The sequence below is a fragment of the Salmo salar genome, chromosome 11 (genome assembly GCF_965601325.2).
Source record: "Salmo salar chromosome 11, fSalSal1, whole genome shotgun sequence".
NCBI lineage: Eukaryota > Metazoa > Chordata > Actinopteri > Salmoniformes > Salmonidae > Salmo > Salmo salar.
The window spans coordinates 89,614,688-89,641,019 of NC_138301.1; the positions used below are offsets into that span (position 1 = coordinate 89,614,688).

The 26,332-nt window shown below is 45.7% G+C and overlaps 1 protein-coding gene across 4 annotated transcripts in view; it reads right to left on the reverse strand.

Annotated features, from left to right (window-relative positions):
- Window positions 1–26,332, reverse strand: part of LOC106563138 (netrin receptor UNC5D) — a 343,811-nt gene that overhangs the window by 44,037 nt on the left and 273,442 nt on the right. For 2 of the 4 annotated variants that reach the window (XM_014128393.3, XM_014128391.3), the window contains exons 5-9: window positions 14,636–14,810; window positions 11,815–11,982; window positions 7,004–7,168; window positions 5,761–5,793; window positions 2,502–2,687 (exon numbers count right to left, since the gene is read on the reverse strand). In XM_014128393.3, the coding sequence (XP_013983868.1) occupies window positions 2,502–2,687; window positions 5,761–5,793; window positions 7,004–7,168; window positions 11,815–11,982; window positions 14,636–14,810 (727 nt within the window). The remainder of the gene's footprint in view (window positions 1–2,501; window positions 2,688–5,760; window positions 5,794–7,003; window positions 7,169–11,814; window positions 11,983–14,635; window positions 14,811–26,332) is intronic. The other 2 variants (XM_082958137.1, XM_014128394.3) reach the window with 1 other exon arrangement.

Sequence of the window (26,332 nt, forward strand, 5' to 3'; positions counted from 1 at the left end):
ACTACAAGCCTCAGATTTCCCACTTCCTGGTTGGATTTTTCTCAGGTTTTTGCCCGCCATATGAGTTCTGTTATACTCACAGACATCATTCAAACAGTTTTAGAAACTTCAGAGTGTTTTCTATCAAAATCTACTAATAATATGCATATCCTAGCTTCTGGGCCTGAGTAGCAGGCAGTTTACTCTGGGCATGCTTTTCATCCGGACGTGAAAATACTGCTCCCTATCCCTAAGAGGTAGCTACTAAGAATAGACAGAAACTTGTGCACCAAAGCTGGGTAAATGGTTTTATTTATTGAACCTTTATTTAACTAGGCAAGTCAGTTAAGAACAAATTCTTATTTACAATGACGGCCTACCTCGGCCAAACCCTAAACCGGACGACGCTGGGCCAATTGCGTGCCGCCCTATGGGACTCCCAATCACAGCCGGTTGTGATACAGTCTGGAATCAAACCAGGGTCTGTAGTGACGCTTCTAGCACTAAGATGCAGTGCCTTAGACCGCTGCGCCACTCGGGAGCCAAATGGTTGATCAGATGGGAAAACTGAGGCTTGGTGGGACTATACATTTGTAAATCCTTAATAAAAACATAACCATTCTATCAGATCTTTCAGCACTCTGACGGAGTGGACGTTAGACAAAAATCTGAGTTGATGTTTTAAGTAGATTTTTCTTATCTGTGGCAAACACAGTAGCAATTTAGTTTTTCTTCAGTTGCTTTATGACTCTTAAACCTAATTAAATGTAACATATTTTAACCAAAATTCATATTCTATTAGTGATTCCAATATTGTTTGTTTACATCTATCAAATGTAGAGAACTTTCCAGACCATGAGTGGTCTTGTTTTGCTACATGTAATGAGGACATGAATAAGGGGTCCTTATGGTATAGATGACCCTGCTCAGTCCTGATTCATTTAGGATTTTATACAAATCTGACAGAGTTTACCAAATCTCCATAGTCATGGAGCATAAAGGCATAAAGCCGACATGGAAATTAATAATATTGAAAGTATTTTGAAAATTCCCAAAACAAATATTTTCCATATAAAATTCCCCTAAATGTACATTTTTAAACTCAAATAATGCAACAACATTTTTTTTTTCAACTAGAAAAATAAAGTTTCCCTGCAAGACAACGATTGTCCTGACATTCAAGCAAATTTCCTGTAATAAAAAACAAGTAACTCATGGCCTATGAGGTGTTCATATACTTTCTGGGGGGCCCAACCTCCGGGGGAACCTCAACGCCAGTGTCTACTGACCATGTTTGAGTAGCCACTACTCAATTTATTTAAAGAGATAGGCAGTTACTTTTTACAGTTGTGTGTGTGTGTGTGTGTATTACTCCAATTCTCTGGGAGGACAGAGGCCCAAATAAGGGGTCTTAGCTTTCACCTGGATTCATCTGGTCAGTCTATGTCATTGAAAGAGTTCCTCATGTTTTATACACTCAGTGTAGAGCAGATATATATAGGTAACTTCCAAAATAATGGAAACACTTGAGTGAATGAGGCGTACAAATTATACTGAAAACAGGTGCTTCCACACAGGTGTGGTTCCTGAGTTAATTAAGCAATTAACATCCTATCATGTTTAGGGTCATGTATACAAATGCTGGGTAGGCCATTATTTTGGCTACCATGGCTATGCTCCCATAGGATGACAATGCCCCTATCCACAGGGAACGAGTGGTCATTGAATGGTTTGATGAGCATGGAAATTATGTAAACCATATGCCATGGCCGTCTCAATCACCAGATCTCAACCCAATTAAACACTTATGGGAGATTCTGGAGCGGCACCTGAGACAGCGTTTCCCCCCATCATCAACACCATGGGGGTGCTGAACAGTTGGGGGGAGGGGGGGGGGGGGGGTGTGTGTGTGTGTGTGTGTGTGTGTGTGTGTGTGTGTGTGTGTGTGTGTGTGTGTGTGTGTGTGTGTGTGTGTGTGTGTGTGTGTGTGTGTGTGAGAGAGATTGAGAGAGAGAGAGAGAGAGAGAGATTGTCTGGAAGAGAGAGACAAGATCATGAGAAATGAGAGCTGTGTCTGGTCTCTGCTCCACTCCACTCCAGACAGGATGAGAGAGAGAGACAGAAAGAGAGCAAAAGCGAGAGGGAGAGAGAGGGAGAACGATAGAGAGAGAGAGAGAGAGAGAGAGAGACAGATAAGTTAGACAGTGCTGACACCACCCTACTGTGTCACTGAGCAAACCAAACACAACCTTGCTGTTGGACACAAGGACTTTTTTAAATGAAGTAATTAAACACACATCGATTGAATGGAGCGTAAAGTAACCACCAAGGACAGTCAGTCACACACACTGAGCTTCTGTTGGACCACAGCAATGTGTGTCTTGAGCAGTGTAAGTGTGTGTGTGTATGTGTGCCCCTCCCTGGCTCATCTTATCCAAAGTTCATGTGTGTTCAGCTGTGTGTTTGTGTCTCTGTGTGTGTATATGTGTGTCTGTCTGTCTGTTTGTGTTCTCTGAGCTCACCTTGGCAGGCGGTCTTGAAGCTAAAGGACTGAAAGCCCCCAGTGAGGGCGGAGGAGTCAATGACGTCCACACCGTACTCGCTCTGGTTCCTCCGGTAGAGGGTCACTGCCACAATCAACACCACCACAGTCACCACCCCTGCCGCCAGGCCCGAATACAGCGCTACGTCACTGCTAACCTCCAGACCTGGGGGGGGGGGGGGTGAGAGAGCGAGAGATACTTTAATCAAAGTATAAACATCTGAGAAATAGACAAGGTATCAACTCAGAGCTATATTCAGAGTAGAATTCAGAAGGTCATATTATAATAGTGTTATATGGGCCTAATGATGGTAGGGTCAAGTCAAGTGGCAGCTATAGTTCTTGCTATACTGGCCAGACAAACACAACTTTCACTGCTGCACAAAGTTTGCACCTCATTTTAAAATATGTTGAATTAAAACGCTTTGGGAGAGGCACAGTAAAGTCATGTTTACCCCAAACTTTCACAGTAAGCTCTCTGAATGCGCTTCTCCTGAAAACTTCTAAGGTACTACTGAAACATTTCTAGCAGGAGTTATTTCTGGGCAGAAACATTCCAGGTTTCAACCTGCTTCCTTCTGTGGCTTATTGTTCTCAATTTCCTGTCTCCTCACTCCGCTGTGGTGCGGTATTTCCCCCCACTGCATCCTGTTAACGCACTAATGAGGAAGCTTGCTAGGAAAGTCGTCCTAATCACCCCAGCACCTCTGGTGTGTCAGACACACACATATGCACACACATATATATGCACATGCACACAACTAGGATTCTAATCAAGCCCAGCACCTGACTGTCATCTCAAAGGGCTGTTTCGCTCTGGAATCACTCGGAAGGCCCTTAAGCGTTCTACTGGGATATTGTGTACGGCATTCACTCACTGTTCTAGAATATAGAATTCCTCTAGAATTCAAGAGGCACCTATGACATTTATGTCAAAACATTTTGACATAAATGTTCCACATTGACTGACCTTCATCTCTTAAAGTAATGATGGACTGTCGTTTCTCTTTGCTTATCTGAGCTGTTCTTGCCATAATATGGACTTGGTATTTTACCAAATAGGGCTTTGCTGTATACCACCCCTACCTTGTCACAACACAACTAATTGGCTCATATGCATTCCAGGTGACTACTTCATGAAGCTGGTTGAGAGAATGCCAAGAGTGTGCAAAGCTGTCATCAAGGCAAAGGGTGGCTACTTTGAAGAATCTCAACACTGTTTAACACTTTTTGGGTTACTACATGATTCCATATGTGTTATTTCATAGTTTTGATGTCTTCACTATTATTCTACAATGTAGAAAATAGTAAAAATAAAGAAAAACCCTTGAATGAGTAGGCGTGTCCAAACTTTTGACAGGTACTGTATATGGTAGAGACATAGGGTTTGGACTATTGTTTTTCTGACACAATTCTCTATTGATTTGTATAAACCTTGAATGAATTAATCATTTTATGGGTGAACACCCTATATTGTGACAAGACCAGTTCATTAAATTAGCTCATCTGCAATGATTATGCTGTATCCGGTCTCACCAGTACACCACAACAGATTTAAAAAAGTTTGTGTGTGTGTAAAGAGAAGCACTGCTGGCTTAGCTTGTTCTCCAAAGATAATGAGATCTGCACAGGAACAGGACTGAGAAAATCGCTAAGTAGACTGAAGCTCCAAGAAAAGGAGCATTTGCCAAAATATGCAAAAGAGGCATTAGCAGCTAAAAGTGGCAGGTTAATTGGGGGCTCGCTAAGTTTTGGCAGACTGGCTGACTGGCTGCGTCTTTTTCACTCACTCCCACGAATAAGAAAACAAAACTAAAACTGTGACAGTGACAGTTGTGGTGTCACAAGTAAAAATGTGACTGTTGTGGTGTCACAAGTAAATGGCATTAAAATAGCATTTTATGATTAAGATCATTATTTTGATGGTGTTCATCGTGATAATAAGGTTTCTTGTATAGGTTGTTATCAATAAAAAGACACAATTAGGTGCAGAGCGTTTGATTTGCCTGCTCGGGGACAAGGAGATCCTAGCTCTGCTAAAACCATTGTCAACTGCATGCCATTTTCAAAGGATTGTTTATGAAATGTTAACTATTTGGTTGTAGACCTCCCGAAGGCCCTGCATCGCAGTGCTAGTTGTGCCACAAGAGATTCTGGGTCCAGGCTCTGCCGCAACCGGGCCGTGACCGGGAGACCCATGGGGCGGTGCACAATTGGCCCAGCGTCGTCCGTGTTAGGGGAAGGTTTTGCCGGCAGGGATGTCCTTGTCCCATCGCGCACTAGTGACTCGTGTGGCGGGCCGGGCGCAGTGGACGCTGACACGGTCGCCAGGTGTACGGTGTTTCCTCCGACAGATTGGTGCGGCTAGCTTCCGGGTTAGGTGGGAATTGTGTCAAGAAGCAGTGTGCCTTGGCTGGGTTGTGTTTCGGAGGAAGCACAGGTCTCTCGACCTTCGCCTCTCCCGAGTCCGTACTTGGTACGTCCAACGTAATTGGATACCACGAAATTGGGGACAAAAAGGGATACATTTTTTAAATTAAAAAATTAATAATTAAAAAGAATAATCATATTTGGTTGTAATATCATCATCTCTCGAAAAGCATAAGTCAGAAATACACATTTCCGATGATTCCATTCAAAACAATTGCGCACATTTACAGTCACTCTATCATCAGAGTTATACAGCAGTCACGGCATGCTTTTCATGATCAATAAACATCAACTGATCATGTCACTTCAGATACGTGAGGGTAGCCTGACAATATCTCTCAATATTGGCCACCATTAACTGGATATTTGAGTGATATAAAATGAACTATACCTGAGTGGTTTAGGTTATTTCCCCATCCTTTGTGGGCTCTGCCTGTCAAGCAGCAGAAAGGCGCGTTTGCCGACGTACTGTTAGCTGGTAATGATTACAAGCTACCGGTAGAAACTTTGTTCAGTTGGCTAAACATAGTGTTAAGTAGACCCATTTCAATTGAGGAAACTACATTAATGGTGCAGTTAATAACGATAGAATAATGATGCTGGTGGAAAGATAATGTTCAATATTGGTGATATGATCATGTTAGTGGGAATAATGGATCTGGCTCATGATGTTGGAGTTTTGGGTTGGAGAGTTGTATCTGTCAGAGGTGGCATGACAACATATAATGGCTGTTATAGCAGAGTAGCCACAGTGGTTTTAGTGTGCTACATTGTGTTCTAAAGTAGGATGGTGGTTGGGGAGAACTCACCCTGTGGCTTGGCGTCGTGTAGCAGCTTTCGATCTGCAAAGACACAGAGACACCATGTCATTTCACTTCTACTTGAATGGAATAATACAGGATGTAACCTGCAGTTGTTTTACAATGAGCACCCTTAAGTGTGCGCATGTACAAAATGTGTGTGTGTGTGTGTGTTTGTCGTGGTGGTGAGATTGGCCCAGTGATAATACTCTTTATGACACAGGGAGTGTATGCGTGTGCACGCACGTGTGTACATGCCCAAATGTGATCATGATCACAATGTGTGTGTCTCACGGTAGTGAGATTGGCTCGGTGATAGGATTTTCTATCACCCAGGGATTGTATCGAGTGCGTGTGTCTGTATGTGTGTGAGTGGATATTGACGTGAAGAACATAAGGCTGATTGTCTTCCCGCGTCTCCCTCAGGGAGGATGAGAACGGATGGATGATTAAAAAAATTACTTGAGAAAATATGGGCATCAGAAGAATTAAGAAATAAGTATGGACTTCCATCCAGTGTGTTAATTACGGGTGGGGCCATGAACTCATGAGACATGAGCTCCCCTATACGTAACAAAAGTCAAACTTTGGGGGGGGGTTGGGTTCTAAGTTAATCATTCTCCTATTCTCTCATTTGTATTCCTCAATGTCATTACACAGTTTGGTGTTTTATAACTAATGTGCACTGTTTGGATGCTGGAATTATTTGGGAGTGGACTGTATTATGAACGTGCGCAGGTAGCCTACTTTTTGAAGTGACAATCAGATGACATTCATCATGACTGGTTGTGTTCATGCCACAATCAAAGGTAAGACATTTTTACTGCTAAAATACACGTCTTTACTTAGGCCCATAAAACGTTTTATACAAAATAAAAATACTAAGTCCCCTGAAAAAAAGCCCGCGAATGTCACGATATAATTGAAACTCTGCTTCCATCCCATGCTGTCAAGGCACGTGGCAGATACTGTATGTGGTTCACTGCTTATGGCAGCACTAAGGAACTAAGGATGGATTTGTCCACAGCACTGCTGGTGTTATAAATGGAAACAAGCCAGCCAATAGAAGACTACTGTGTCTTTGGCAATGTTTTAATTCTCAACAAAATAAGTGTGGCAATGATGATGACGATAATGATGATGATCCCAATGATGAACATTCTGCCGATCACAAAGACGATGATGGTGAAGATTATAATTAAGATTTGAATGATAATATCTACCAGATGAAGCTGCATGTGACATTACTCACTCTGAGTGCAGAGGCCCCCGGTGCAGTTATCTGTTCCCAGGGTGGCCCCGTCACACCGCCTGCCTCCATGTTTAGGCTCCGGGGCTGTACATTCTCTTCTGCGCTGCCTCGCACACTCCGCACTGCACACCGTCCATTCTGTCCACTCTCCCCAGCCACCATCCACTGAGAGGGAAGGTAGGGTTAAAAAAACGCCACACACACACACACACACACAGAGAGACACACACACAGAACCTTAAACCCAACACATATCATAAATTCCTAGAGTTAGCAAACAGCTGAGCGGAACATAACTGCCCCCTCACAATTGGTTTATGGACCTTACCGATAGTGCACATACAATGGACCCTCCCTATAGCCCACCACACAAAACCCCCTCTTCTTTCTCTCCAGGGCCGACATTAGAAAAATACCATGTTATGTTCTATCCTGGTGCTGACTCAAGCCAGAAAATACAGTTTTCTTTTTGTCTTGTTCCATCAAGTCTCCTTTACCACCTTACCAATTGCATAGGTTTTCAAGGTTTCCCTCTGCCTTGCTAATCTAAATGCAAATGCTGTGTTTGCACGCTGGCTGAGACTCACAGAGAGAGAAAGTCTTGTGGAGGAGAGAGAGTTGAGAGAAAGGGGAAGAGAGAGAACAAGAGAGAGGACGAGAGAGAGAGAAAAATAGAGAGAGAAAGAGAGGTTTATGGAAGAGAAAGAGAGGAAAGAGAGAGAGAGAGTAGGAGAGAATAAGAAAGGGAGAGAATGAGAGGGAGAAGGAGAGAGAGAAGAGTGGTTGAGATGAATGGAGATTGCGTTAGCGGGAGAATGCTGCCCTCGCCAGATAACTTTTTCCCTTTTCTCCAACACGACGACTGTTTCCCTGGTGATTGGTACGGTGGTCTGAAACCATACATTTCACTGCATGTAGAGGAACACTTGGACAGCGCTGATTAGACAGATGCTCTGATAACGGGCACCACTCCCTCTCTCTTGCTCTGTCTTTCTTTCACTTTCTCTGTAAGCGCTATTCTAAATCCTTCTGTTGTTGACTATCCTGCACTCAAGTGTCACGATCATCGTAATGATTGGACCAAGGCGCAGTGTGAGTAGCGTTCCACATCTTTATTATAAAGTGAAACTTCAGCAAAAAAAAAAAAAAAATACAATAAATCATCAAACGAAACGTGAAGACAGTGAGGTGCAAATAGGCACCTACACAAAAACAAGATCCCACAAAACACAGTGGGGAAATGGCTGCCTACATATCATCCCCAATCAGAGACAACGCTAAACAGCTGCCACTGTTTGGGAACCATACCAAGCATACCAACATAGAAATAAACATAGAACACCCCCAGTCAGGCCCTGACCTACTATACCATAGAGCACCAAGGGCTCTCTATGGTCAGGGCGTGACAGTACCCCCCCCCCCCCCCAAAGGTGTGGACTCCGGCCGCAAAACCTGAAACCAAATAGGGAGGGTAGGGGGGTGATTAGTGTCGATGGCGGCTCTGGTGCGGGACGAAGTACCAGCTCATCTCGCGGATCCGCTAGCATCGGGGGCGGCTCTGGTGCGGAACGAAGAACCCGCTCAGCTCGCGGATCCACCATCTTTGGTGGTGGCTCTGGTGCAGGCCGAAGAAACCGCTCATCCCGCAGATCCAGCCATGGACCCAGGCTGAACACTGTGCCTGGACTGGATCTCGATGCAGAGGAAGACTCCTGCCATGGAGCTGGACTGGATGCCGTGTTTGAACTGGGCAACGGCGCAGAGGAAAGCTCCTGCCATGGAGCTGGAGCTCCGGACCGTTGACCCTTGCTGAAGGTTCCCGGACCGTTGACCGTCGCTGGATGTTCCGGGTTGTGGATCGTCTCAGGAGGTTCCGGACTGTGGACCGTCCCTGGAGGTTCTGGACTGTGGACCGTCTCTGGAGGTCCCGGACTGTGGACCGTCTCTGGAGGTCCCGGACTGTGGACCGTCTCTGGAGGACCCGGACTGTGGACCGTCTCTGGAGGTCCCGGACTGTGGACCGTCGTTGGAGGTTCCGGACTGTGGACCGTCGTTGGAGGTTCCGGACTGTGGACCGTCTCTGGAGGTTCCGGACTGTGGACCGTCGTTGGAGCTTCCGGACTGTGAAACGTCGCCGGAAGCTCTGGACTGGGAAGTGTCGCCAGAAGCTCTGGACTGTGAAGGCGCACTGGAGGCCTGATGCGTGGGACCGGCACATGACGTACCGGACTGGGGAGGCGCACTGGAGGCCTGGCACGTGGAGCTGGCACAGGACGTACTGGGCTGTGGAGACGTACTGGAGACCTAGTGCGTACAGCCGGCATCAATGGTACCGGTTTGATGACACACGAGCTGGCACAGAACATACTGGGCTGTGAAGGAGCACTGGAGACCTGGTGCGTATAGCCGGCATCAATTGTACCGGAACTATGACACACTTCGCACGGTGAGTGCGAGGAGCTGGCACAGGACGTACTGGGCTGTGGAGGCCCAGTACGTCCTCCATCCACTCTCTGACGGTCTCTGACTCTCTCCGTTCACTCTCCTTCACTTTCTCCCTCTTCTCCCAGACTGGCTCTGGTTCACTCCTCGGTTCTGCCGACCACCCCTTGTGCACCCCCCCCCCAAATATTTTCGGGCTGTTTTTTGGGCTTTCTATGTAGCCCTGAACCCCGGCGTCATCACTGTCCTCCATCATAACCTTCCGTCTGCCGCTCCTGCCAAGGAAGGCGATCCTGTCCTGCCAGGATTTCCTCCCAAGTCCAAGATCCCTTCCCATCCAGGATCTCCTCCCAAGTCCAGGATACACTCTCCTCCTGGGCACGCTGCTTGGTCCTGTTGTGGTGGGATCTTCTGTCACGATCGTCGTAATGATTGGACCAAGGCGCAGCGTGAGTAGCATTCCACATCTTTATTATAACGTGAAACTTCAGCAAAATACAAAAAAAACAATAAATGATCAAACGAAACGTGAAGACAGCGAAGTGCAAATAGGCACCTACACAAAAACAAGATCCCACAAAACACAGTGGGGAAATGGCTGCCTAAATATGATCCCCAATCAGAGACAACGCTAAACAGCTGCCTCTGATTGGGAACCATACCAAGCATACCAACATAGAAATAAACAACATAGAACACCCCCAGTCACGCCCTGACCTACTATACCATAGCGAACCAAGGGCTCTCTATGGTCAGGGCGTGACATCAAGTTCCTTTTCTCTTTCTCTCTTTTCTCTTTAACTCTGCTTCACTTTTTCTTATCCTTTTTCTTTTCAAGTTTCAAGTTCTATTGTCACATGCACAAGTACAAGGAAATGCCTTTCTTGCAAGCGCTTTCCCAACAATGCAGTAATCAATGTCAGTAGTACAATAAATTAAAGTAGAACAAAAACACACAAGAAATATAAATTAGAAGAGAACGAGAACGTAAGTAAGCTATATACAGGGTCAGTTCCAGGGTCAGAGCCAATACCATATTTACAATGTACAGGGATACTGGAGGGGTAAGGGTAAATATGTATAGGGGTATGGTGATTAGGCATCAACATATACAGTTGAAGTCGGAAGTTTACATACACTTAGGTTAGAGTCATTAAAACTCGTTTTTCAACCACTCCATACATTTCTTGTTAACAAACTCTAGTTTTGGCAAGTCGGTTAGGACATCTACTTTGTGCATGACACAAGTAATTTTTCCAACAATAGTTTACAGACAGATTATTTCACTTATAATTCCCTGTATCACAATTCCAGTTCGTCAGAAGTTTACATACACTAAATTGACTGTGGCTTTAAACAGCTTGGAAAATTTGCATGGAATAGGCTTCATTTCTCAGAACAAGATAGACTGATGAGGTTCAGAAGAAAGTCCTTTGTTTCTGGCCATTTTGAGCCTGTAATCGAACCCACAAATGCTGATGCTCCAGATACTCAACTAGTCTAAAGGCCAGTTTTATTGCTTCTTTAATCAGAACAACAGTTTTCAGCTGTGCTAACATAATTGCAAAAGGGTTTTCTAATGATCAATTAGCCTTTTAAAATGATAATCTTGGATTAGCTAGCACACCGTGTCATTGGAACACAGGAGTGATGGTTGCTGATAATGTACGACTATGTAGATATTCCATTACAATTCAGCCGTTTCCAGCTACAATAGTCATTTACAAAATATCTACACTGTATTTCTGATCAATTTGATGTTATTTTAATGGAAAAAAAGTGCTTTTCTTTCAAAAACAAGGACATTTCTAAGTGACTTTTGAACGGTGGTGTATATATTAGGGTCAATGCAGATAGTCCCTTTAGACATTTTGTTAGCAATTTGCAGTCTTATGTCTTGGGGATAGAAGCTGTTCAGAAGCCTGTTGGTGTCAGACTTGTTGCTCCGGTACCGTTGGCCGTGCGGAAGCAGACAGAACAGTCTATGGCTTGGGTGGCTGGAGTCTTTTTCTGGTTCTTTCCTTTCATACCGCATGATATTCTTTATCCATGTTCACACTCTTCTAATCTTCTCCCTCTCGCGCCCTCTCTCGCCCTCTCTCTCTAGCCATGTCTCTCTCTCTCTCTCTTCTCTCTAGCCATGTCTCTCTCTCTCTCCGTCTCTCTCGGAGGGGAGAAATGGGGTCAGACGATAAAAGCGGTTTATGAAAGCGTTTTGGAGGGAAATTATCCTAACAGCAGCAGGGGAGCCCACCTCCTCCTTGGAGAGGAGTGCTGTCATAATACAGATTGCTTTGACAAATAATGCAACCTTACAACAAACATATCCCCCCTCCCAGACAGTCAGATAGCCAGATAGACAAACAGACCTGGGCAGAGGGCATTACAGGTACTCTTCTGGACAGACATGCCCTCGCAGAAGGTGCCCCCGTTGAGAGGGGCGGGGTTGGTGCAGGTACGGGAGCGTTTCTGGACCCCCCGCCCACAGCGCACGTTACAGGCGGACCAGTCTGTCCACAGTGACCACCCTCCGTTCACTGGAGAGATGGACAAAGGGGGAGAAGGAGGGAGGAAGTAGAGGGAGAGATGGAAAAGAGACGAAGGAGATGGGAAGGAGGTCGAAGGAGAAGGATAGAAGGAGAGAGAGAAGAACAGGGAGAGAAAAAGAGAGGGGGGGAAAAAGGAGAGAAGCATGTAAAATGTAACATGACAGCAGAGTATGTGGAGGGAAGAGTAAAAACCTCCACACACACAGGCTAACTGCCTAAAACACAGTGTGAAAGGTCAAGAAACCAAAGGCATGTCAGAGAGGTGAAGCATTCTACTCATCTCTCTCTCTCTCTCTCTCTCTCTCTCTCTCTCTCTCGCTCTCTCTCTCTCTCTCTCTCTCTCTCTCTCTCTCTCTCTCAGATGTGCTGGGCTCAAAAGCAGCTGAGAGATTTACTGATTATGAGTCCATTGATCATCATTCATCATCAGACAGGAAACACATGTCAGTGTGAGAACACATTACTCCACTACATCTGTCTGTCTTGTCTGTAGGCTATCTCTCCCAGCAGGGCCTCCAGGCACATCATTAACATGACAGGCAGTCAGGTACACTATATATACAAATGTATGTGGACAACGGCTCAGCAGTGAAGTGGTAGGCCACACAAACTCACAGAACGGGACCACCGAGTGCTGAAGTGTGTAAAAGTTGTCTGTCCTCGGTTGCAACACTCACTACCGAGTTCCAAACAACCTCTGGAAGCAACGTCAGCGCAAGAACTGTTTGCCTGGAGCTTCATGAAATGGGTTTCCATGGCTGAGCAGCCGCACACAAGCCTAAGATCCCCATGTGCAATGCCAAGCGCCGGCTGGTGTGGTGTAAAGCTCGCCGCCATTGGACTCTGGAGCAGTGAAAACACGTTCTCTGGAGTGATGAATCACGCTTCACCATCTGGCAGTCCGACGGAATAATCTGGGTTTGGCGGATGCCAGGAGAATGCTACTTGCCCCAATGCATAGTGCCAACTGTATAGTTTGGTGGAGGAGGAATAATAGTCTGGGGCCGTTTTTCATGGTTCGGGCTAGGCCCCTTAGTTCAAGTGAAGGTAAATCTTAATGCTACAGCATACAATTACATTATAGACGTTTCTTGGCTTCCAACTTTGTGGCAACAGTTTGGAGAAGGCCCTTTCCTGTTTCAGCATGGTCCATACAGAAATGGTTTGTCGAGATCGGTGTGGAAGAACTTGACTGGCCTACACAGAGCCTAATCGTCCAACGTCAGTGCCCGACCTCACTACTACTCTTGTGGCTGAATGGAAGCGAGTCCCTGCAGCAATGTTCCAACATCTAGTGGAAATCCTTCCAAGAAGAGTGGAGGCTGTTATAGTAGCAAAGGGCAGACCAACTCCATATTAATGCCTATGATTTTGGAATGAGATGTTTGACGACCAGGTGTCCACATACCAAGTAGTTTAGCTACACTGATGACTGATAGGCCTCAACAGGTTCTGTGTATAGACAAAAACAGTATCTGGATTTCCAGCTGTCTTAATGACTGTCGGTGTGGTGATTAGGTCTATTTGACACAGAGGAGGAGGTTTTGAACTAGCAAAGCGGGTTTGAGAGAGGGAATGAATAAATAAGAGAAGAGAAAAATAGATCATATTCAGAGAGATGTTTCATGAGGTTTAATTAATGAGATTTTATCGTTGTCTTTCTATTCACACAGTCCTGTGGAGTTATGATAGGTGCTAGCTATTGCCTTTTTCGGTTCCTATCACTCTTTCCTTCCTTCCTACAGTACGAGCCTGCGAAAGCACAAGCAACAGAGAATACTAGCCTCCAGGTAGCTAGCAGGCACGCAGCTGAGGAGTTTTGACAGCTTATGTCAAAGCCTTCCCCATGTCTTTAAATGTCTCGTTTGGTTTAAACTCAACCAGGAAGTTGCTCATCACATGCCCGTCACAAGATGGAACATAACACCAAGACATGTCAGCTTCTGACTGCTATTAACACCTACTGCTGTCTGCTGCCTATGAGAGACTGATTGGAGCAAATGAATTGAAAGAAGGCAGAAAACATCTTCTTCAGATACATGTCAAGAGAAAGGAGACGCTAACAATGTGAAAATGCATGTGGAACTATGCAGGTACATTAAAAGAAATAAGAAAAAAAATACAACAAAGATCTGACAGGCTACAACGAATGACAGAAAAATACAAAGGCTGAGTGTAAATTAGGAGAGAGAATACAAGGGATGTTGTTTGTAAGGAAAATTCTCACATAATATCCATGAATTGTGTGTCAAAATAGGACAACTCTGTATGGTTTATTTGTTGTACTTTGTGTCTGACTACACTGACTTAGTGAAATAATTGAACACCCATCAAAATCAAGTTGCGCTTGATTGAGCTTGCCTTTGTGCAATGGACCTAATTAGAATAGTCCCAAAAGTGAAAACGCTGTCTGTCTCTCAAGACAGACTCAATCAAATGCTCAAAGTAATCGAAATAAATGGTTTTCTCTATAAGGTCTGCTGCATAGGGAAAGGTAGTATTCATTAGGTACGAAATAGAGTAAAGCAGACTGAAACAAGGACGGGCTACCTGAAGTTGTCCAATAAGAAACGCTAATTGCACAATGTTTTGAAATGTTTTGCTACGGTGTGTCCTAATGAATACAACCCAGTTGTCTTACCAAATACGACCACAGTGGCGGTGAGGCTGCGTCTCTTGGCCACGATGTTGCTGGCCAGACACGTATAGTTTCCCGAGTCAGACAGACGCGCCTTCTGGATGATCAGGTTGTGGTCCGCTCGCGTGTTGATATTCCCATCCGAGCCCACCGGCTCCTCATTCTTCAACCACTCCACCTAGAACAACAGAGATTAATAAGGAGTGAAGCTGCCATTGGTCAAAATCAGAAATCCACCAATCAGAATGAAGAATGGGAGTGAGGCTGCTAAAAAGGAACATTTGAAATAATTATTGCACACAAAGTCATGTAGGTTTGGAGTAACACTGTAAACAAAATATTTCCTAATGACTCACCCTGAATTTAATGTCAATGCTCTATCGATCACTACATACATATAATTCACTGGACCGAAGTAGGCGTTCTGACCCTCACTATTAGAATCAGCCTATGAAAGCAACTCCCAGCCCCCCCTCAACCAATCAAAGCAAAGCTCTCAGCAGGGTCACACCCTCCAACCATTAGCAATTCAGCAGCCATGTTGCGAGCGAAAGTAATTAGGAATTACAAACTAAACTAACGCTCCACTGATGCTTCCCTATATCGCATGGCTGGCCCTGTAAATTGAAATGAATGTGCCTTTGGGTGGAGGTGCTCAATGAGAGCGACTAGCCGGGGCATTTGGGAGCAAAGCTTGATTTATGACTGTGTGTTTGACGACAAAAAATTCGCCCCACCCCACTGGGAGCCCTGTTGGTATGTGTGTCCATTTGCCAGTGGAATACAAGAACCACCAATAACAGACAATCTCAGAGATTGCTTTGCTCTTTGGTAATGCCCCCAATAGACAAATTCGAGCAGAGAAATCCATAAATCACCAGTCATGTCACAAGTGGCTTTTTTTTCTCCCTTTGATGGCCAGAGAAGTCTTTCTTCATGTGCTTTTAATTTCACTCTTTTCACAGTTCTGCTCCAGAGCGCCAAGAGAAACTAAGCTGGTGGCTCTTCTCTTCCTATCTTCCTTTCTCTCTACACAATATTTCCTGGCCTTTAATGACTAATCAACCCCCAGGTTGCCTTTCCAACTACTTTCTCCAGCACTGCTACCAACGACATGCACTCAACTCAACAGAGAGGGTCAGTACTAAGAACCTGCCTAACCAAAAAAGGAAGCCATATTGTTTATGATTCTTTTCCCAATTGTGGATGTATGTATTTATTCACACATAAAACAGGGTTATTAGACTTATGTATTATTTCTCACTGTCTAATGATTACCTTTTTGTGTTGTTGCTCATCCAGTCTTTCTCTTCCTCCTCCCCACTATCTCTCCATCTCTCTCTGATGTTTATGCTTTATTGTTTACTTAATCTCTCTCTCTCTCTCTCTCGATTTGCATTCTGTGGTGGCAGTCCCGGAGTCTGGCTGTTGGGGTTGGGAGTGGAGGATACGGAGGCGGTGATAAGGACATAGGGACAGAAATCCCGGGGAGGGTGGGACATGGATTTGTTTACAGTCATTTGCCACATTTGTTCCAATTAGAAGGCATCAAGCAGCACTGGGTTGAGCCATGTCCACTCTGAGGTGTGTGTGTGTGTATGAAGTGTGTGATCGAGTGATTGCACATAATGAAGGTGTGTGTGTGTGTGTGTGTGCTGATAAGTGTCTGATGCTGTCTCCCCAAGTTGATTTGTTCTTAAACCATAACAAAACATTTTAATTGGTGAAGCACATGTCTTAAGCTGAAGGCGCAAACAAAATAGAACACACATATGAAATGGAAATGCTTTATACATTAATTAAAAGTTGCCTAATTAACTGATTCCACAAATGAGAAGCACACAGCTTTTCATGGCCTCTGTCTCCCACAACCATCTGTTACTCCTGTGTCTGTTCCGTCTGGACTAACTGATACTGACAGTGTGGCAGTCTGTCTTGAATACCCATCTCGTTTGACTGGTCAGACTGTCCTCAAGTGTGTCATGGTACAGGGTTGTGCCATATCTACTGGTGTCATGACAGGAGCGAGCCAGCAGGGGGCTGGGTGACTGGCACTCCCACGGTGGGAGTGGTATGGAGGCTTTTGATATTTATTGTGACGGTTTGAAGCTGCTTGAAATTGCAGAGATGAAAAAGTTGACATCCGTGGCTAACCCCATGGCAGCGTCCCGCGTCCCTCATTTTCAGAGAATTAGCCAAAGGAGCCATAGCTACTACCTCCTAACCTTGACTCAACAACAAAGCTAAGCGCCAATCAGGTCATTCCAATCAGGCCATACATAAAATCAGGTGTAATAACTAATCACTCTGAAACAAAAAAGCAACCGGCCGCCACATTTACATTAATTTACAGTGGAAGTAAAAGCGACAACAAGGCAATTACCAAACATTGCGGCATTTGCCCGTTTCCTTCCATCCAACTCAATTAACTATGAGTTTCATTAACAAGCCCCTTACTCCTCCTCCATCACTCCTTCCTCTCCGTTTCTCCATCCCCTCCTCCCTCAATCATGTCCGGCCTTTTCCCCATTGACGCTCCGATGACTTTTGGAGAAATCACATTAAACAAATGAGCTTTCGGAATGTGACAGTGACATTAAGCTGTGGCGGGGGCGGTGGCGGCAGTGCACTAAACCTTCGGCGTGTCCTTGTCTTATCTCGCCGTCGTTTGGAAATGTTATGTTTATCAGTGAATAATTACATTTTAAGCACTTTAAATTACTTTGGATCAGCCGACTTAATGATTAATTACAATTTGGTGGTGGAAGATTGGTTGCTTAATACGAAGCCTAATGATTGTGAAGTAAATTTTTTTCCTCCCAAAGTTATTGAAAAGTATTTTTTTCTCTCCACATCTCCAAAGTTTCTTCCTTTATTGCCTTGAGTAATCTGTGTGATCATCTTCTTGACAGTTAATATGGGCCTTTCATTGTGGCTGATACTGTAATTGTGTTTTCATTATGCTACTTTCATCATTTACCAGAGATGATCCTTCACTTCCTATTGCGTTTCATTTGCAACACAATTAAACATGGCAAAAATATTTCATTTTCTGCCGGATCTATCGAGAAACCAGGTGTACAACGGAACCATCTTGGCTCGGATAGGAACCCCATTGTAGCTCTAGCTTCTTGCTTTTCACTTTCAACAAAACAGCCAGGTGTTTATACACTTCCCTCTGCATGTATTTGGACAGTGATGCTATTTATTTATTTGTTTGGCTCTATACTACAGCATTTTGTATTTCAAATAAAATGTTTCATATGACACAACAGTACAGAATGTCACCTTTAATTTGAGGGTATTTCCAAACATACAGTATCTGATTTAGAAGTCATAAGTATTTGGACTAATTCACTTATAGTGTATTAAAGTCGTGAAAAGTTTAGTATTTGGTCCAATAGCACGAAATTACTACATCAAGCTCTACAAACTCGTTGGATGCATTTACAGATTGTTTTGGGTTATGTTTTGCCCAATAGGAATTGAACGGTGAATAATGACTGGAGTTATTTACTTTCTAAGTGAGTATATACGATGTTTCTTTACACTTCTACATGTAAATGAATCCTGATAATGCCATGATTAATACAAATCATGAATGAATCATAAATAATGATGAGTGAGAGGCGACAAAGTTACAGAGGCTACAAAAAAACATATTAATCTCTCACCATTGTTGTAGGGTATGATCTTTGTCCCTCTGTAACTTTCTCACTCATCATCATTCATGACTCATTTATGATTATCCATAATCACGGTAGCATCCATATTCATTTAGAAGTGTTCACAGACATTTTATATTCTTACTTACTATAAAAGTGACTCCAAAATTACACAATACATTTTTTTTTAAATTCAATTCCTATTGGGCAAAACATAACCCGAATCACAACCAAAACAAGCTTTTAAATGCATCCAACAACTTGATGTAGTCATTGTGTGCACGGAATATGGGACCAAATACTAAACCTTTGACCACTTTAATACACTATAAGTGAATTTGTCTAAATACTTATGACTTCTTCAAATGGGGGCACTAGGTAATAAAGTGCTTTCATTTCTAAAAGGTAAAACAGATATGTATGTAAATACCCACAAATAAAAGGTGACATTCTGTACTGTCACCTGGTATGAAACATTTTACCTCAAATCCAAAATGCTGGAGTATAGAGCCAAATTCAAAATGTTAGCTTTGCTGTCCAAATACATACAGAGGGGAGTGTAGATAGCGCCATCAAGCATCTAGTTCAGATGTGTCTGCTCCAGTCACAGTCCCCACCAGCTGTACTCTGGGACACAAGCAGCGACTGACTTTGCCATTTTGGCTCCATTACTACTGAGCCAGATGGAGTGACATTCAGGTGTGTAGTGCTGCCGGAGCGCACCGGAGCCTCGCTCCGCCACTTCTCACAGTGGTGCATGTTTACTAAAGTTAGATCAAAGCTGAATCAATGTCTGCAAAGTCATATACTATTTTATTAGTATTCCACACAACAATAGAATCGCAAAGTATAACGATACTGTTAAGACCAAAAATACCCCTTTATTCCTATGAGATTTTAGGATGATTAGCTGAGAGGTCGCATTATTTTTCTCATGTGGCTAAAAGCCAACAGTGTGCGTGACACGGCATCACTAGGCAAAATATGTGCTTTGATTGAAACAAAATAAAGGTAGGTCTAGCTATACTATTTGTTACCACCAGGGATGGGCAAACATGACAAAATACTGATACGAAATACCATAAAGGTCAAAGTATAAAAATAAACTACAAAATACTTGTGTTTGTAATGTATTTAATTAAAATACATGTATTTTGTATTGTAAAATACAACAATAAATGTGCAAGTAGCTGGCCCGAACAGCATCAACATTCTCAGTAACTGTCACATCCTGACCAGCAGAGGGCGTAATTGTGTTAGTCTTGGTCAGGATGTGGCAGGTGGTTTGTGTTTGTTAAATGTTGTGTTGGTGATTGGGACTTCCAAATGAAGGCAGGTGTGTTGAGTTGCCTTTGATTGGAAGTCCTATATAGGTGTGGGTGTTTTTCTTTGGGGTTGTGGGTGGTTGTCCTTGCACTGCATTGTATGTGCATGCAAGACTGTTGCTGTTGTAAGTACTGTTTATTGTTGTTTTCAAGTGGATGCTTTACGTCTTTTATTTAATAAACATGAGTGTCCACAATCCCGCTGCGCCTTGGTCCTCTTCTCTCCATGACAACTTCTGTGACAGTAACGGTTACAAAAACGTGTTTCTTGCTATGACTGTTGTGATATGTTGTTGTTCATCTACCTTAGTTGATCAAGTCACTCCGGATAAGAGTGTCTGCTAAATGTAAATGCATAAATGAACATACCAAAATTAACTGCAAAGCTCACTGGGTATTATTATTGGCTTTGTTTCAGGGCGAAGCTCATTAGAGTAATACTCAACATGATTTACAATTGTTCATTTTTACATTGCCATTTTAGCAGATGCTTGTCACGACTCCCGCCGAAGTCGACCCCTCTCCTTGTTCGGGCGGCGTTCGGCGGTCGACATCACCGGCTTACTAGTTGCCACCGATCGATGTTTCACTGTTTGTTTGGTTTTGTCTTTATTGTGTACACCTGTTTTGATTTTCCCTAATTATGTTCATTATTTAAACCTTTGTGTTTCCTGTTGTGTGTGAACGGAGGTGTTTTCTCCGCGATATGTATTGTCCTCGGAGAAGACTTATTGATTATTTAAGTAAACACGTTTGTTTACATTGATCCCTGTGTCCTGCGCCTGACTCCTCTACTTCTCCTAAATATAATCATGACAGAATTACCGACCACAATGGAGTCAGCAGGAGCAGCCAGTTCGCCTATTCAGATAGAGGAGCGCGTTCAGCAGCAGACGAGTATGATCGAGGATCTTATGACTGCCATGGATTGCGTGCTACGGACCATGGAGAGAGTGGAGAAGAGAGGATGTCCCGTTGATCCAGCCACACCACCGCCCGGCACACCTCTGGATCCTATCCAGCCGCCGTCTGGATCCGGTGGGATTCGGCTCTCACTCCCGGGAGCGTATGACGGAGCAGCTGCCGGGTGTCAGGGGTTCCTACTCCAGCTGGAGCTCTACCTGGCGGCTGTCCAGCCGCCGCCCTCGGGACGCGAGAGAGTGAGCGCCCTCATCTCCTGTTTGACTGGTAAAGCCCTAGAGTGGGCCAACGCCATCTGGGAGGTGGAAGACCCGACTCGGAATAACTACGAGGACTTCTCCCGCCGCTTTCGGGCAGTATTTGATCATCCACCAGACGGAAAAGCGGCGGGAGAGCGCTTGTTCCATTTAAAGCAGGAGATGAGGAGCGCTCGGGAGTTTGCCCTGGATTTTAGAACTCTGGCGGCTGGTGCAGGATGGAATGAGCGGGCCCTGATCGATCACTACAGGTGTGGTTTGCGAGAGGACGTTCGTAGGGAGCTAGCCTGCAGGGACACCACCCTCCACCTGGACCAGCTGATGGACTTATCTATCCAGCTGGATAACCTGCTGGTCTCCCGCGGACGTCCAGATCGGGGTCCGTTGGTTCCATCCTCCAGTCCCTTAGACCCAACACCGATGGAGTTGGGCGGGGCTGGTACTAGGGAGACCGGAGGGGAAACCGTTCCATGCACCAGAGGTGACCGCAGAGGACACACTGCTGGTCGGTGCTGGGGAGGTTTTCCAGGTAATCGAGGTGGTAGGCGGAACACTGGTGGTTCATCTCAGGTGAGTAGGCACACGACTCACCCAGACCCCCCTGTTGCTCACATGTGGTTATCTATAAGATTTCCGGGGTTTTCCCCGCATTCCCAGCATAAGGCGCTAGTAGATTCAGGCGCAGCTGGGAACTTTATAGATCGGTCTTTGGCCAATAGATTAGGGATTCCTATTGTTCCCGTTGATGTTCCCTTCCCTATACATGCCCTAGATAGTCGTCCTTTGGGGTCTGGGCTAATTAGGGAGGTCACAGTTCCCATTACTATGGTGACGCAGGAGAGTCATGAAGAGAGTATTAGTCTCTTTCTGATTGACACTCCTGCGTTTCCCGTTGTGTTGGGGCTTCCCTGGTTGGCTTCTCATGATCCTATTATTTCGTGGCAACAGAGGGTTCTCAAGGGATGGTCCTGTCAGTGTTCAGGGAGGTGTTTAGTTGTTTCCTTAGGTGCCACTACGGTGGAAAGTCCAAACCAGGTTTCCACCTTGCACATTCCTCCCGAATATGCCGATTTGGCAATTGCCTTCTGTAAAAGGAAGGCGACTCAATTACCACCCCATCGACCGGGGGATTGTGCGATAAATCTCCTGGAGGGTGCTGCACTTCCCAGGAGTCACGTGTATCCTCTGTCACAGGAGGAGACGGCGGCTATGGAAACATATGTCGCTGAATCTCTGGGACAGGGATACATTCGGCCCTCCATTTCACCTGTCTCCTCGAGCTTCTTTTTTGTGAAGAAGAAGGATGGAGGTTTACGCCCGTGCATTGACTATCGAGGTTTGAACCAGATTACTGTGAAATACAGTTACCCGCTACCTCTGATCGCCAGTATGACAGAGTCATTGCTCGGGGCGCGCTTCTTCACAAAATTGGACCTCAGGAGCGCATACAACCTGGTGCGTATCAGGGGACGGGGATGAGTGGAAGACGGCATTTAGCACTACATCTGGGCACTATGAGTACCTCGTCATGCCGTATGGGTTAATGAATGCTCCATCCGTCTTCCAATCATTTGTGGATGAGATCTTCAGGGACCTGCACGGGCGGGGTGTAGTGGTAAATATAGATGATATTCTCATATACTCCACCACCTGCGCTGAGCATGTGTCCCTTGTACGTACAGTGCTTGGTCGACTGTTGGAGCATGACCTTTACGTCAAGGTGGAGAAATGTCTGTTCTTTCAACAGTCCGTCTCCTTCCTTGGGTACCGCTTGTCCGCGTCAGGGGTAGAGATGGAGACTGACCGCATTTCAGCCGTGCGTAATTGGCCGACTCCAACCACGGTAAAGGAGGTGCAGCGGTTTTTAGGGTTTGCCAACTACTACTGGAGGTTTATCCGGGGCTTTGGCCAGGTGGCGGCTCCCATTACCTCCTTACTGAAGGGGGGACCGGTGCGGTTGCGGTGGTCGGCTGAGGCGGACAGAGCTTTTGGTAACCTGAAGGCTCTGTTTACCACGGCTCCAGTGCTGGCGCATCCTGATCCCTCCTTAGCGTTCATAGTTGAGGTGGATGCATCCGAGGCTGGAATAGGGGCTGTGCTGTCTCAGCGCTCGGGTAACCCACCAAAACTCCGCCCCTGTGCTTTATTTTCGAAGAAGCTCAGCCCGGCGGAGCGAAACTATGACGTGGGGGATAGGGAGTTGTTAGCTGTTGTCGGGGCTCTGAAAGCGTGGAGACATTGGCTTGAGGGGGCTAGACACCCTTTCCTCATTTGGACTGACCACCGAAATCTGGAGTATATTCGAGCAGCGAGGAGACTGAACCCTCGCCAGGCTAGGTGGGCTATGTTTTTCACACGCTTTGTTTTCACTCTTTCCTACAAACCAGGTTCCCAGAACGTCAAGGCAGACGCACTGTCCCGGCTGTATGATACAGAGGAGCGGTCCACAGAGCCCACTCCCATAATTCCAGCCTCATGCCTGGTGGCACCGGTGGTATGGGAGGTGGACGCGGACATCGAACGGGCGTCACGTGCAGAACCCACTCCCTCCCAGTGTCCCGTTGGGCGCGTGTATGTGCCGTTTGATGTTCGCGATCGTTTGATCTGTTGGGCCCACACATCACCCTCCTCTGGTCATCCTGGTATAGGTCGGACGGTGCGCTGCCTTACGGGGAAGTACTGGTGGCCCACGTTAGCCAAGGACGTGAGGGTTTATGTCTCCTCCTGTTCAGTATGTGCACAGTGCAAGGCACCTAGACATCTGCCCAGAGGGAAATTACAACCCCTTCCCGTTCCGCAACGACCATGGTCACACCTATCGGTGGATTTCGTGACGGATCTTCCCCCGTCACGGGGTAACACCACGATCCTGGTCGTTGTGGATCGGTTTTCTAAGTCCTGCCGTCTCCTTTCTTTGCCCGGTCTCCCTACGGCCCTACAGACTGCGGAGGCCCTATTCACCCATGTATTCCGGCACTATGGGGTGCCTGAGGATATAGTCTCTGATTGGGGTCCCCAATTTACGTCTAGAGTCTGGAGGGCGTTTATGGAACGCCTGGGGGTCTCGGTCAGTCTTACCTCAGGGTTCCACCCCGAGAGTAACGGGCAGGTGGAAAGAGTCAACCAAGAGGTGGGTAGGTTTCTACGGTCCTATTGCCAGCACCGGCCGGGAGAGTGGGCATCATTTATCCCTTGGGCGGAGATGGCCCAAAATTCCCTACGACACTCTTCCACTAACCTTACCCTGTTTCAGTGTGTGCTAGGGTATCAGCCGGTCCTGGCACCATGGCATCAGAGCCAGATCGAGGCTCCTGCGGTGGATGAATGGTTTTGGCACTCGGAGGAGACATGGAACGCTGCCCATGTACGTCTTCAACGAGCCATCAGGCGCCAAAAGGCGAGTGCCGACAGCCACCGCAGTGAGGCCCCGGTTTATGCACCGGGGGATCGGGTCTGGCTCTCGACCCGAAACCTGCCCCTTCACCTGCCCTGCCGGAAGCTGGGTCCGCGGTTTGTGGGGCCATTTAAAGTCCTGAGGAGATTGAACGAGGTTTGTTATAGGTTACAACTTCCCCCTGATTATCATATTAACCCCTCGTTCCATGTGTCTCTCCTCAGGCCGGTGGTGACTGGTCCGCTCCAGCAGTAGGAGGTACGGGAGGTTCCTCCGCCCCCTCTGGACATTGAGGGGGCCCCGGCATATACCGTACGAGCCATTATGGACTCCAGACGTCGAGGGGGGGGGGCCTTCAGTACCTCGTGGAGGGGTATGGCCCGGAGGAGCAAAGCTGGGTACCGGCGGAAGACATCCTGGATCCGTCATTAATCCAGGATTTTCACAGCTTCCGTCCGGATCGCCCTGCTCCCCGTCCTCCGGGTCGTCCCCGAGGCCGGTGTCGGCGCGCGCTGGAGCCGCGCGTCAGGGGGGGGGTACTGTCACGACTCCCGCCAAAGTCGACCCCTCTCCTTGTTCGGCGGCGTTCGGCGGTCGACGTCACCGGCTTACTAGTTGCCACCGATCGATGTTTCACTGTTCGTTTGGTTTTGTCTTTATTGTGTACACCTGTTTTGATTTTCCCTAATTATGTTCATTATTTAAACCTTTGTGTTTCCTGTTGTGTGTGAACGGAGGTGTTTTCTCCGCGATATGTATTGTCCTCGGAGAAGACTTATTGATTATTTAAGTAAACACGTTTGTTTACATTGATCCCTGTGTCCTGCGCCTGACTCCTCTACTTCTCCTAAATATAATCATGACAGATGCTCTTATCCAGAGCGACTTACAATTAGTGCATTCATCTTAAGATAGCTACAGTAGGTGACACAACAACATATCACAATCGTATTAAGTACATTAACCCTCAGCAAAGTATTTCTCAAGATTTTTACATATACATTTATATTTAGTTAATTTAGCAGATGCTCTTATCATACCATAGTGCTATCAGACTTCTGATACCAATGCAGGGTGAAAGGGGGGCAACAAAATGTGAACCACAATAAAATGGTGTAGAAAAGTATTATGAAAATACAAATTACAGTATTTTGTACGTACAAAATACAAAATACATTGGAGAGTAGTTCAGCCCAGTGTAATACAAGTGACAAAATACTCAGAAGTAATTAATTTTAAATACATTTAACAATACTGCCCATCTCTGGTGACAACCATCTGCTCTAATTCGCTCATGAAACTGAGATAATTCAAGAAGATCTAAATGCATATTCCCATGAAACTGATTGAGATCAAATGATCATCAGTAAAACAATACTTCATTATTTACGATTAACAGTTTAAGTATGCCTAATTTGGTGTTTGAGGGTATTAAAAATCAAAACATTTCTTGAGATAATATGTGTGGACATAGGCAGATGTTGCATTTAGGATGCATTTAAAAAATCGTAAAAAAAATTCTCCCCAATTGGTAGTTACAGTCTTGTCCAATCGCTGCATATCCCCTACAGACTCGGGAGAGGTGAAGGCCGAGAGCCATGCGTACTCCAAAACACGAACCTGCCAAGCCGCTCTGCTTCTTGACACACTGCTCCCTTAACCCAGAAGCCAGCCGCACCAATGTGTCAGAGGAAACACCGTCCAACTGGAAACCGAAGTCAGCTTGCAGGCGCCCGGCCCACCACAAGGAGTTGCTAGAGCGATGGGACAAGGAAATCCCAGCAGGCCAAACCCTTCCCTAACCCGGACGATGCTGGGCCAATTGTGCGCTGCCTCATGGGTCTCCCGGTCACGGCCAGCTGTGACACAGCCTGGGATCGAACCCGGGGCTGTAGTGACGCCTTAAGCTCTGTAATGCAGTGCTTTATACCGCTGTATCACACAGGAGAACTTAAGGATGCATTTTACGCATATTCTAAAATGCTAAACGATAATCTGTCGGTACAAACATTGATTGAGAAATTATAACACCATTTACATTTTTTGGGGCGTTCCAGTACCTAACAAAACAGCACTACACCATTGTTGACATTGTCTGAGCGAACAGAACAGAGAAACAGAGAAGTGATATGTGAGGA